This window comes from Ambystoma mexicanum, chromosome 4q (assembly GCF_040938575.1).
Source record: "Ambystoma mexicanum isolate Mex_15411 chromosome 4q, UKY_AmexF1_1, whole genome shotgun sequence".
NCBI classification, from domain to species: domain Eukaryota; kingdom Metazoa; phylum Chordata; class Amphibia; order Caudata; family Ambystomatidae; genus Ambystoma; species Ambystoma mexicanum.
In genome coordinates, this window is record NC_090928.1 from 873110580 (window position 1) to 873125000 (window position 14421).

The 14421-nt window shown below is 46.3% G+C and overlaps 1 protein-coding gene across 1 annotated transcript in view; it reads left to right on the plus strand.

The window, feature by feature from the left end:
* Positions 1–14421, plus strand: part of SRBD1 (S1 RNA binding domain 1) — a 1352005-nt gene that overhangs the window by 602010 nt on the left and 735574 nt on the right. Inside the window, exon 13 of the mRNA XM_069608446.1 lies at positions 6376–6533. Coding sequence (XP_069464547.1) covers positions 6376–6533 — 158 coding nt within the window. The remainder of the gene's footprint in view (positions 1–6375; positions 6534–14421) is intronic.

A 14421-nucleotide genomic window follows, 5' to 3' on the forward strand; every position in this document is an offset into this window, starting at 1 on the left:
TTGCGATACGCCACCTGCATGCCACGCAGGTCCGCCTAATCCACGTGGGTGCAGTCAGGGGCACCCATGTAATTTGGCATGCCTGCCATTGTATGGGGGGCAACTTTTGTGTCGTATATCTCCTGGGTAGTCCATGGTAGGGATTTGTAGCCCCTTGTGTGCTTGAGGAGGTGATCCAGCACTTGGTTCTGCGTCCGTGAAATGGACGGTTGTGATATATCATGCATGGGCCCCACTGTGTGCTGGTAGGTGCCTGTGGCACGGATGTGGGGCACAGGCACCCCCTTCAGTTGAGCGGGGATAGCGGTGTGTATTTGTATGATGCTCACTTATCTCGTAATTTCTCAGGCCAACTATGGTGGTGATGGTGTCACAGTCAAGCTGGTAGAGGGTGTGTATCTGCTCAGGGGTTCGCTTGAGGGATCGGACCTGATGCGTGGGAATGGGGGCTGCTGGGGTGGTGACGGAGGCTGCACTGGTGCTGCATGCTGGGCCTATCTCACCCTCCTCCTCCCCCCTGTCTCCTCAGTGGTGGGGCCTGGTGTTGTTGGTGTTGTTCCTGTGGTTGTGCCCTTGCAAGCAGGGCCTCCCGCTTCATGTACTGCTACCACTATTGGTATCATCTTGGTGTGGGAGGGGGTGTGGTGTGTGGGTGTCATCCTTTTGTGCTGTGGCAGACTCCATTGACTACACATGTGCTGATTGTGTGCACCTGTGGCTCTGGGAACTACTGCTCAGGGTTCTTTACTCCTTCTCTGAGATGCCTGTATGTACTCCGTCCCGGTAAGGTACTTTACGGGCTTAAGGTGCCGTTATTTACATGTGCGCGTTCCTTGTGATCAGCTCTGGTTTACCCCATGCCGCTAATATCGGCACAGAGTGTCGCGCGCCTGAGATGAGACCGCCATTTACTGCATTGTACTTTGCGGTGCCGTAAATAGCGGTCTGGTTGGTCGCAATGGGCCGTAGTGGTATACGATGCCGGTAATCACTTACCGGCATCATTTTTCCCTTTACTCCAACCTCGGAATGACCCCCACTGTGTTTATTTTGGTTGTGTAGTCTGACAAACTCCATAAGCATCATCTTTTACATTGTGTCACACAGCACCTTCAGTACAGTGGCACAGGGAAGTCTTTCAGATTTCCCAAAGGTTTCAAAACCTTCTCTTGGATAAACTACTGTTTCCAAGTGCAGTAAAGTTAAATTGACTTTACTTACCATTGTAACTTTCTAGACCCAGCACACCCAATCTTACAATAGAGTGCTGGAGGAGTTACCTAGTATCCCCTTTGTCTAGTTTATCATGTAACATTTTTTATGTTACCCTTTTCACACTGAATGGCTGTTGGCAGTGGTTTTGTTTGAACTACAATGGTGTACCTTTACCGCGGGCTGCGTTCGCAGCTACAGTAAAGTACACACAGGAGCCATCTTTGTCAAAATGGCCCCTGGTCTTCTTTTTTCGCCATTTCTTTGTGGAAAGGTCCTTCTTGTGATTTGCTCTGCGTGCCAAACCAGGTTTGGTCTCTTTGTTCATTTCGCCTTTGGCGGGGTTTATGAGTGAAACCCACCTCTGGCTCCAGAGGGTCTGGGATAGGCAGGAAGTGAGGGAGGTGCCCGAAACTCCCTGTGCTTAGTCTCCTAGGAGACCCAAATGCACTCTGTGGTGATTGGCCGGCTGACTGTCCGGCAAGGACAAACCACCCTGCTGGGTGACTGACAGCTAGGCTGGAATGAATGGGAGAGAACTGAATAAAAGGCAAGTCTTTTGGCTTGGAAGGCAGAGTCGACCACCGGACGAAGGAACCGAAAGAAGAACTTGAAGCGGATGCCTGCTACAATTCTGGACCGTTGGTTTGCCCGGTGAAGCCCTGCTGCAGTGCTGAAATGCGAAGTTTGCATCCACAGAGAAGCCCCTGCAAGGACGACCTCTCCCCTTGAGTTGGTGGGATCAATCAACTCCAAAGTAAGCCCCCTGGACATCCATCTCGGAACTGGTTGAATTTCCAGAGTTGCTGCTGGAAACCATATAGCCAGGGAGAGGAACACCAGATTGTGTGCATTGCTTTTAAGCTGGCCTAGAGCAGGACTGACGAAGCCTGAGTCCCCTCAACAGAGTGCGGGACACCAGAAGCAAGGAAAGTCCATCTCGACAGCCAGGATCCGCGGTGTTGCTATTTGCGGTAGACGCGAGGAGCTAAAAAACTGAACAGCCTCTGAAAGTGAAGTTTGCCGGTTGCGAGTTTTGACCGTCCCAGTGCATTGCAGGAGTTTCCCGACATCCTCCCACTTGTTCCCAAGAATGAGGCCCAGGAACAGCGAGATTTGCAGAGCTGCTCAGGAACAGAAGTCATCAGCTGCATCTTTTTCTTCATTTCTAAGGTACTGTAAAAAGTCTGACAGATCTTGCCTCTTACTGTAGAGGGCTTGCAACTTCTACAACTCACAAGCCTAATCAGCTTGTGGCCCTACATCTGATTCTTCTTTTCATCAAAGACTCCTAAGAACGTGTGCAAAGACTTTTCCATTTACTTACCAGAAGTGCTTCATCCTATACAAGACCTTTGCCCATTGAGTTTGGCTTAGCCTATTGATTTATATGACTCTTCTTGGAGGATCCAAAAGTATTTGCCTGCTTAAGAATATTTGTGGTCTCTTGTTCTAATAATCTTTGCCTTTTACCAACTTCTGAAAGTATTCTAAATGCCAACAGTAAGATATTAATGTCACCAGCACCCTAGTTATTGAAGTTACCTGTGGGTGTAGGTTGTGTCTGTGGGCCATCCCCAAAGGGTCTTTACTGACTTAGAGACTAAGAGTGTACAGTATGGAAGTGTATTTGTTTGTTACTATTATATTGCTCCCTTCTGAAGAAGGCTTATTATAATTGACTGATACATAAATCATTAATTGTTTATGCAAGAAACCTTTGGTGTAAGAGTTTATTTGAATACCTGTAACTGTGAATCTCTGTGTAACTCCACTACAGCTCACATTGACCCCTCTTGAGATAAGCCTGGCTGCTGAACACGCTACCAAAACTGTGTAGTACATGCTTATACCAAAGGTTGGGTTTCCTAAACCTGTAGTCAGAGTTGTTTGTAGTGGTCCCAGAGGGTACTGCATACAAACCTTGCCTAACACCCCTCTCCACTGTCCTGCGTTCAGCTCCACCCAAGTTCTGTCCGTCACCCTGTGTCTTCTTCCTCTGTCCCTCCGATGTCTCACTCCTTCTACTACTTGCCTCCATCCTTCAATGTTAAAAATCCCTCCTCCACACTGCAACCTTCTCCACAGCACTACTACTCCACCCCAACTTTTAATCAGTCACCCTCTTTTCACTCTCCCAAGCTTGTTCCACTCACTTGCAACTCCCTATAACACTTTCGCTCACTGACGTAGCACACACTCACCACACAGTACCACTTGCTCTCACCGACCAGTACTTCATTCTTGCTTCAATTCGCCTCCACATGGATTAAGGTACCTGGCAAATCTGGCCCAGTAATCCCTACCCGGAATGTGTAACAAATAAAGGAAGTTACAAGTAGCGGATTAGGCTGCACCCCCTTTACTCTGCAAGCACATCTCCCCTCGCCCCCAAGGTAAGTGATGTCTCTCCTGTTAACTCCTGTTTCATTATACGTTCTGGTTGAAGTGGGTTTGATGTGACACTCCGATCACTGTGTACATAATTGATGGCAAGTGATTTGCAGTATCTCCGGCAGCTGTGTAAGTGCGTGAGTGCTCCATGTTATCGTTCGGTGGCTCTTTTTCTCTGTGGCACAGATGACTGTGGACCATAAGTGTGGGGCATTGATGGGATATCATCTTGCTGTGTTCTCTTGACACTGCTGTGTTCTCTTGACACTGCTGTGTTCTCTTGACACTGCTGTGGTCTTGCCTCCAGTATCAAGGAAAGACAGCGAAAACATGGCCAGCATTTTCCTTAGGAGGCATGGGGTGATTCAAGTTGGTACTGCACTGTTAGGGAGAATTTTCAGTTTAGTTATAAATTACTCCCACCTCAGAGACCCCCAGCTCTTTTGCTGAACTTTGGGACTTTGTACTTTTAATTCTATGTGTTTTCTGTGTTTCTTTGTGAAGTATGTAGTCTGACAAACTCCATAGGCATCATCTTTACATTGTGTCACACAGCACCTTCAGTGCAGCGGCAGAGGGAAGTCTTTCAGATTTCCCAAAGGTTTATTCTCTTGGATAAACTACTGTTTCCAAGAGCAGTGAAGTGAAATTGACTTTACTTAAGCTTGTAACTTTCTAGACAAAGCACACGTTATCTTACAATAGGGTGCTGGAGGGGTTACTTAGTATCCCCTTTGTCTAGTTGCTCATGTGACATTTTTATGTTACGCTTTCCTCGATGAATGGTTGGTGGCTATGGTTTACTTTTAACTACCACGGCATGCTCTTACTGCGTTCACAACTGCAGTAAAGCACCCAAGGGTGCCATTTTTGTCAAAATGGCCCGGTCTTCTTTTTTCGCCATTTCTTTGTGGAAAGGTCCTTCTTGAGATATACTAGGCCTCTGGCTCCAGAGTGTCTGGCGGGGGCAGGAAGCGAAGGAGGTGCCCGAAACTCCCTGTGCTTAGTCTCCTAGGAGACAGAAATGCACTCTTAGATGATTGGCCGGCTGGCTGTCCGGTAAGGACAGCCACCCTGGTGGATGACTGACAGCTCGGCTGTAATGAATGGGAGAAACCTGCATAAAAGGCGAGGCTTTTTTGCTTGGAAGGCAGTGTTGACCACTGGACGAAGGAATCCGAAGAAGAACTTGGAAGAGACGCCTGCTGCAACTCCTGGACCATTGGTTTGCACAGTGAAGCCCTGCTGCTGTGCTCAAGCTCTGAATTTGTTTCGACTAGAGAAGCCCTCTAAGGACGACTTCTCCCCTTGAGCTGGTGGGACCAATCATCTTCAAAGTAAGCCACCTGAACATCCTCTTGAAGCTGGTTGTATTTCCATTGCAGTTGCTGCTGGAACCGAAGAGCGAGGGAGAGGAACACCAGATCGTGTGCGTTGCTTTTCAGTTGGCCAAGAGCTCCAGGAAGATCCTCTGGACTCTCAGGAAGCAGGACTGACCGAGCCTGCATACAATCTTGCCTAACATGCACATATATAACCAGGAACCTGGGGCCCTCTCAACTGCCACTGTTCCTCTCTGGGCTACCCTGGTTAGCCTCCCACCTGAGGATGAGAGGGGTCACTATCCCTTTGTGACAATGTGAAATGAATGACCTTGTCACATTACGCTGATTCATGTACAGACCATGGAATCAACCACTGAGACAGATGGAAGAGTGTTGACCATGCTTATAAATGGACAACTTTGTTTATCCAGGATGTCATGGATTCCTAATGGTTGCCTGTCCACATATAACCCTGTTAAATGGACAGATATCATAGCTGAAATTTACATGATACATGGTCAGAAAATGGATGGAAATTAGAGACAGATCAGGGATGATCATGTATATACATGGCAACTCTGGGAATCCATTATACTATAGACACCCATTATAATATGGACACCCAAAAAAACAGTGCTACCCCATCCATAGCTGGAGGACTTTCTGGGACTTTGCTACAGTGACTTCAAGAGCTTGTTTGACAAGAACGCTTGTTTGCAAATGACGGAACAATCAAACGGCTATGGTAAAAACAAAAATCTTGTTGCTTGCAATATTTCTGCCCTACCTCAGGTTTGTAAAACTGTTCTTAAGCTCTTTTTCACCACTCTAGATATTTACAGTGTACAATTCCTTAGTAAAGTTTGTTGTATTCGAAAGTGGTAGAAAAAATTGTATATTTTTGTACTTGCCTGTGTGGACCGCCGTTTCCTAACAGGTTGTGCTCTTGTTAACTGCAGTTACACCAAGCCTAGCTCCTGAGTTTAAGCCTAACTGTTCAGCTTTTCTACCTTGAGACTTTGATAAAAGACTTTGGTGGGAAACTGGTTACATCTTTAGATTGTCTTCTCAGAAACCGTCACAAGACTAGGTACTTATAAACCCTCTTACCTGAGGAGGAACATAGTTCTAAAAAAATGTTTGTCTACACTTATCTTGTGAATTTACAAGCTGTGGCACCAGTTCAAGCTAATTCCCTGCTGATCTATTTATTTACGTACACTTTGTTAGACCATTTCTTGGCTTCAAGTTGTCTACTGTATCCCCAGCTCTGTCAGGCATTACACATACTTTTTGTAATATAGTTTCATAAATAATGTGTACTTCCGATTAGGTTAGGCCTTGTCCTGCAAAATTAGGAGTCTTTTTGTTTTTCTTTTTTGATTGAAAACCATTTTTTTAAAACTATCGAAAATAAACGAGGTCCATTTTGTTTCTTTATTAGGTCAAAATTAACATCTGATGCAGAGAAGGAATCCATTATGATGTTTGGAAGAAACCTTCGTCAATTGCTTCTTGCTGCCCCTGTCAGAGGGCGAACATTAATGGGAGTGGATCCAGGCTATAAACATGGGTGCAAACTTGCACTTATTTCTCCTACTAGTAAGTGATTTACCCTTCTATCCTATGCTTCTAGAATAAAATTTTAGAACTGTGTTCAGGCATTAAATCTTTCCAAATGTGTCTGTCCATTATCTCTCCGTCTACATGTGTAAAAATAAAGATTTGTGAGCAGGTGCTCCTGGGCATCTGGCATCACAGAGTAAGCAAATGGTACTTCAAATTATACCTTTCTGTCCATTTTATACTTCGACCATTACCATTGTTAAAACATTATCAGAGAAATTATGTTCGAGTATGTGGGCTGCATTTGTTGGTGTATGCCCGCACTCCCCACATACCATGCTCAACTTCAAGGCGGCTGCCATTTTCTTGCTTGTCACCTCCATCCCCCCCGATATCGGGGACCCACAACTCCACCTCAATCCCCCATCTTTCATTGTGCGCTTTTCTTTCCTTCATCCAGTCTTGTGTCCCCCTCCACTCTGGCTCACTTCCATGCTACCTCTCCTCCCTGTTTGCTTGCAGAGAAACTGCCTCTGCTGCTTGTCTTCCGCATATGTCAGGACGACAGGCCCACACTCTTCAGCTCTTAAGGCATTTTACCTTTCCCCACACTGATCCGCCTGCCATTTTACCCACACCACACTGTTTTTAATGTGGTGGGCTATACTCTCTAGCTAATAGCCTGTTGCATCTGATAATGCCCTTGCCTCACTTGGAACATTACCTTGGGATGATGGAGCAGTACAAGATGATATAGCCCTGCCCCAGCGCCGTTTTTGCCATATTATGCTTTAAATGTAAATATCTTCTACCTGTGTCTTAATGCACTAATCCTAGCTGCATGTGCTATCCAAGGACGAAAGATCAACTCACAAAGAAATAGAAGTAATAACACTGTTTCCAAAGAACATCAAATGTTCGATATGCCACAAATTCTTCGTCAAGGAGATCCATAGCTTAAGCGGCTGCATTTGAAATTCGCTCCTAGTTGTTTTGATATATGTGGTGACAGGCCCAGTCTCATTCTGGGGACAGTGAGAAACCTGAGGGTATCCTCACTCCTATTCCCTTGGGATCCTCTTAGCCGGTATCCAGTGAAAAGACATCACTGTTGGATCCCGGCCCTGGGGGCAGAGAAGTGAGGGAGGATTACCTGGGTGGAGGGTACTTGGGGTCGGCGAGTGGGGTGCCCTTGGCTAATACATGGTATCCCTCTTTTTCTATTAGTGACCAACCCAACCCTACCCTTCCCCCATCTTAATGGGCTCTTATACGCCACCTCCCATCAATTTGCCCCATTCAACCTACTACAGTACTGAGACGAGGAAGAGGAGATAGAGAGTAATGAACACCGCACACTTTCATCACTCTAGTACTGGGACAAGGAAGAGACCTACAGAGCACTACCAGGGTCAGGCATGTCCCTTTAATGATAGTCAGCACTACCAGGGTCAGGAAATACAAATGAGCAGGCCACACCTGGAGCCTGTTAAGGAGCTATAGGTGTACACAAAGGGACGAAACCAGCATGAGGCAGAGTTGGGTTTGAAACGGAAGCAAGAGTGTTTTCCAATGCAGGTGAAGGAGACATGCTGCCCAGATCCATGGAAGAGAGAGCGCGTTGAGACGGAGGGCCGTGTGAGGCTGTGTTTTGAGACTGGCAGTGAAGCTCAGAGTCCCTTGCCTAACGATGGTATAGCGGGAAGCCATGCTGGCAGAGGTGTTCCCAAAAGGGTTGAACAGAACTGCTTGTTGCCTCCAGGGGTAACGTGCACCACGGAGTGGCTGAGGGGCAGAGCGGAAGCCCTTGTGAACAGAGGACCGAGAAGCATCGTGCAGAGCCGAGTGCTGCCGCAGAAGCAGAAGCATAGGCCAGTGAGTGTCAGCTGGGACAGGGACACAGAACCGCTTTGCTCGCGAGCGTGAACGATAGCTGCAACAGTAACTAACAAAGCATTGAAGACACTATAAACCCTGTGAAACTCACTCGTGAATGGTTCAAATGGCAACAAGCCTCTGTTAAACTAATTGAAGAGTCCTGCAAGCCAAGATCTTGTAGGGGGGCTTGTTAGGCAGAGTTTGTATGCAGTACCCTTGGGGACCACTACACACAACTTAAGACTACAGGTCTAAGCAAAACCAACCTTTGGTATAAGTCTGTACTACACAATTTTTGGTAGCAGAGCTGAGCAGCCAGGCTTATTTCAAGAGGGAATGTGAGATACAATGAGGTTAGAAAGAGGTTTACAATCGCAGGTGTTCAAATAAACTCTTACACTCAAGGTTTCTTGGTTAAACACTTATTAGTTTATTCAACAGTAAGTTATAAAACAATCACTAGAAGGAGGCAATTAAATATCATACACAAATATACTTCAGTACTATACACTTTAAGTTTCAGAGGCATTCAGACTACTTTGAAGTAGGAGCAAAAAGACATTGGTTATTCAGAACATGAAGAAAAAGATGTAACTGATGACTTCTGTTCCTGGTAGTTCCTGCAGATCTCGCTGTTCCTGGGTCTCAGTCGTGGGGACAAGAGGGAGGACATTGGGACTCCTGCACTGCACTGGGACTGGTAAAAAAAAAAAAAGCTGGCAACTGGCAAATCTTCAATTCCGGTAGTTTTAAGTCAGGCACACAAACTGGTGTCTCCCTCTCTGGCTCTACGGTTTGCTGCAGCACTCTGAAGAAAGTCAACTAGCTCTGAGGTGAGTATTGAGGTGACTTACGGTTCGAGTTGATTGGTCCCACCAACTCAAAGGGAGAGGTCATCCTTGTTGGGGTTTCTCTGTCTAGATGAACTTGGCGATTCGGACCTGCAGCAGGGCTTCACCGGGCAAACCAACGGTCCAGGAGTTGCAGCAGCCGTCCTCTTCAAGCTCGTCTTTGGTTTTTTCGCTCATGTGGTCGACTCTGCCTTCCAAGCCAAGAGACTTGCCTTTTATCCAGTTTCCTCCCATTCACTCCAGCCTAGCTGTCCTCGCCCAGCAGGGTGGCTGTCCTTGCCGGGCAGTCAGTCAGCCAATTACCCCAGGGTGCATTTGGGTCTCCTAGGAGACTAAGCACGGGGAGTTTCGGGCACCTCTGTCACTTCCTGCCCACCCCAGACACTCGGCCGCCAGAGACGGTCTTTAGTCCTGAAGCCCGCCAAAGGCGATTGGAACAAAGGAACCAAACGTGGTTTGGCACGCAGTCACAAACTCTAGAAGGAACTTTCCAAAAAGAAATGGCGAAAAAAGAAGACTGGGACCTGTTTAAATAAAGGGGGCTCAGACGCCATCTTAAAAAACATGGCTCCCGCAACTTAACGCTACCGGTGTTTGCGGTCTGGAAAAATCATGGTAGGTTGTTGAAAAATCACTGCCGCCAGCCATTCTGAGAGGAAAGGGGGTAGCATTTGACTGCTACATGAGTATCTAGACATAGGGGATGTTAGGTAGAATTCTCATAAATGTGCTAATTCCCTTCCCCTTAGAGACCCCCAGCAACTTTGCTGGATTTTGAGGACTTGATTTTTTTTACCTGGAAAGAGTGTGAGCCTTTTTTCCCACTCTTTCATGTATTTTGATGTGTGTTTTACATTTGTTTTCTTTAATTATGGCGTTTTAGATAACTCCATAGGCATCATATTTTCATGTGTGTTAGCCAGCACCCTCAGTGCAGTGACACAGGGATGTCTTTTAGACTTCTCAAAGTTTTAAATACCTTCTCTGGGATAAACTACTGTTTCCCAGAGAATGTAAAGTGAATTTGACTTTATTAATCTTTCCCAATTCCTAGACTCAGCACACACCATCTTACAATGGAGTGCAGGAGGGGTTACATAGTATTCCCTTTGTCTAAATACTCATGTACCAGTCCTATTGAAAAGGTTGGTGGCAATGGTTTTGCAACGAACTACCATGATTTTTCCCCAACCGTGAACACCGGTAGCTAAAAATCACGGGAGCCATGTTTTTCAAGATGGCTCCTTAAGCCCCTTTGTTTAAACAGGTCCCATTCTTCTTTTTTCGCCGTTTTTTTTTTTTGAAAGGTCCTGCTAGTGTTTGTCTCTGCGCGTCAAATCAGGTTTGGTCCCTTTGTTTGTGTGCCTTTGGCGGGCTTCAGGACTGAAGACCGCCTCTGGCATCTGAGTGTCTGGGGTGGGCAGGGAGTGAGGGAGGTGTCCGAAACTCCCTGTGCTTAGTCTCCTAGGAGACCCAAATGCACTCTGGCGTGACTGGCTGGCTGACTGTCCGGCGAGGATGGCCACCCTGCTGGGTGAGTGACAGCTAGGCTGGAATTAAAGGAAGAGAACTGTTCAAAAGGCGAGTCTCTTGGACTGGAAAGCAGAGTCGACCACTGGAACAAAAGTACCGAAGAAGAGCTGGAAGAGGACGGCTGCTGAAACTCCTGGACCGTTGATTTGCACGGTGAAGCTCTGCTACAGGTCCGAATTGCCAAGTTCATCTCGACAGAGAAGCCCCTTCAAGGACGACTTCTTCCTTTGAGTTGGTGCGACCAATCAACACGTGAGTCACCTGGATACCATTCTCAAGGCTGGTTAGGATTAACCAGGGAGAGGGACATCAGCTTTTGTGCTTGAATCTACAGCTACTGGAACTGAAGTGACTCCATCTTGTTTGCTTTTTCGACAATCCTGTGCAGTGTAGGAGTCCCCCAACGTCCTCCCTCTTGTCCCCACGACTGAGGCTCAGGAACAGTGAGATCTGCAGGACCTGCCAGGGACCAACGTCTTCAGCTGCATTTTGTGCTTTATGCTAAGGTACTGTGCCAACCCGATTGAGAGAACGCCACTCTCGCGGTGAAAGTTCGTGAAACTTTCCCAACTTGCAGGCGTAATCAGCATGTGACCCGACATATCATTCTTTTTCACCTAAACTGCTTCTGAGAACTTTTTCAAAGACTTTACCGTTTGATACCAGAACTGCTCTTTCCTATCCAGAACACTAGCCCATTCACTTTGGCCTGGCTTATTGACTTAAACTGAACTCTTCTGGTGAGCTGAAACTATTTGCACTGTCTAACAAGTATATGGGATCTAATCTACTTACCTTGTACCTTTTGCTCACTTTTAAGTAACTGAACTGCCATTTTGCTCCTATTTCAGGGGAGCTCAAACTGTCTCATAATATTAGAGTTTTGTATTGAAGTGTATTTGTATATAATATTAAGTTGCCTATTTCAAGTGAAATGTTTTCTAAATGATTGTGTAATACATTAATACGTGTTTTACCAAGAAACTTTGAGTATAATTGTCTACTTGAACCACTGTGATTGAAAGTCCTCTGTGTAATTACGTATACTGCTGACATTCACTCTTGAGATAAGCCTGGCTGCTCAGCTCGCTACCAAAAGGTTGGTTTGGCTAACACCTGTAGTCCTAATTGTGTGTGGTGGTCCCAGAGGGTACTGCATGTAATTCTGCCTAACAGGGGATACTAAGTAACCCCTCCAGCACTCTATTGTAAGATAGGGTGTGCTGGGTCTAGGAATTAAAAAAGACTAGTAAAGTCAATTTCACTTTACTTTCTCTGGGAAACAGTAGTTAATCCCAGAGAACGTATTTAAACCTTGGGAAAACCTGAAAGGCTTCCCTGTGCCACTGCACTGAGGGTGCTGTGTGACACAAATAAAAAGATGATGCCTATGGAGTTGGTTAGACTCCATAACCACAAAGAAACAAACACAGAAAACAATTAGAATAAAAAAGTTCAAAGTCCCAAAGTTTAGCAAAAGAGCTGGAGGGCTCTAAGGTGGGAGGAATTGGCACATTTATGGGAATTCTCCCCATCAAGGCTGAATATGTTGCTTGAATCTAAAAGCATATTTTAAGACTATTCAAGAAGGCAGTACTAGGGTGGTTGCGTATCTCCAAGTAAAGGAAGGAGAATATTTTCGAAAGTCTCCAATAACTTCAATTCTTATTATTGAAAGTATCCTTATTGAAAAGTATCCTACGCTGGAGTGGTCACATGCCTTCAGTTAAACGAGGGGACGTTGTCAAAAGACAGTGCAGAATTCAGAAACACATTGGGCATCATTATAAGCTTGGCGGTATGGTGCCGTTGGCACTGTACCTCCAAACTACAAATTTTGCTCGCCGGTGCCTGACAGCCCGCCAGGTCTGACCTGGCGGGCTGAGAGGCATCCGCAAGCAAAACCCGTGGATGCACCGGCACCGTTATTAACGGTGCCGGTGGATCCATGCTCTCCATTCCCATTCTGCACTGTTGGGCAGAATGGGGATGGAGAGTGCGGCATTACCGGCACCCGTGAATGTGTAATTACCGGGCAGCAATACTCGTAATGGCCTGGTAATTACCCATTTGCGGGTGCCGGTGCCGGAGGCCTCATAATGAGGCTCCTTGACTTGGTTTGAAACTACCACACCCTGCTAAAAAGTGGCAATCCTATGTTCCACAATTGTTTCCAAGGAATTGAAGTGAAAGAGACTACGCAAGTAAAACATTTGTCCTGAAAGGAAGGTTTTTGACAACACTCAGTGTTATTTCGAGCTGATGGATAATTGTATTTGAATTCATTTGAAATAACTAAAGACATGGTGAAATAAAAATCCAAAAGGAATAACAAGTTGACCTGAAATTGGGTTAAACATTTTTGAAACTGTTAACTATGAGTTGATGCATCAGAGTCTTGTGGAAGGGAACTCTAAGACCATTGTGCAGAACTATATTGAACTTAGGGAAGGGAACCCCAAGACCATTGTTGTGGAACTACTCTGAACTTAATGAAAGAGACCTCCATACCCTTTATGTTGAAACTGTTAAACTGTGTTAATCTTGGGGACTGGAACCCCGATATCATCTCGAGCTGCAAGAATTTATTTATTCGTTGTGCATTTGTAAGGTGCTTATACAGTAAGTCAATTCCATTTAAAGCACCCACAGAGCAACAGGAAGATAACATGGGTTTGAAATCAATGAAAACAGTTGAAGGTGAAGATGAACCTACTATACCTCATGAGTATTCACAGCCTACAAGTGCAGCGAAAGGCGGGGAAGTGAGGGGTGAGGGTAAATTATGGAATGTCTGTGCTCGTGGGTGAGTAGCAGATGAAGTGCATAGTATGGTAAGTGATATATTGCCTGAAGCTGCATTGGGAAGAAAGTGCAAGCCTACAGGATGGAGGCCGGTGGGTGTCGAGGCAGGTGCTGTGAGGTAGGCAGAGGCTGGGGTGATTGGGTGTGGGAGGTCAGGACCCCGAGGATACAAAAGGGTCCTGGTCACTAGTCATAGCGACTGTGAGATTAACAGAGGAGGGAAGAAGGGAAGGAGTAGGTGAAGCGTAATGTCTTGAGGAGCTTCTGGAATTTGAGGAAGTCCTGCTCAAGACGAAGAGGAAAGGGGAGGCTGTTCTATAAGAGTGAGCCAGCTCAGGAAAGTGATTGGCTTCCGTCCCTCTGTTTAGCAAAACGCTTTACACACAGAGTTGGTGCCAGAGGACGGTAGAGATCTAGAGGGAGAGGATTTAGTAAGAGAAAGTTGCAGATAGCGTTGTCCCAGGCCCCAGACGGCCTTGTGGATGATGCAGAAGGATTTGAAAGTAATCCGTGCTGCAACCGGGAGACAGTTTTTTGGGCAGGCGAGATGTGGTCTCTGGGATTAAGGCCAAGGATAAGTCTTGCTGCCCTATTCTGGATTAGTTGAAGGGCTCGTAAAGTGGAACTTCTTGGCAATGTCCTGAGTATGAGGGAGGAGAGAGAGGAGTCGAAGATGACTCCAAGGTTTCTGGCTTCAGATGAAGGACCCGTGGCAGAGCCCATAGAGGATGTCCGGAGTGAGGAGGGGGGGGGGGGAGAAAGAGGGAGCAAGGGTCCCAATGGGAATGATCTCAGTGTTGCTGGCATTGAGTCAGATATCGTTAGAAGTACATCGGGACTGGATTGCAGCTAGGCAG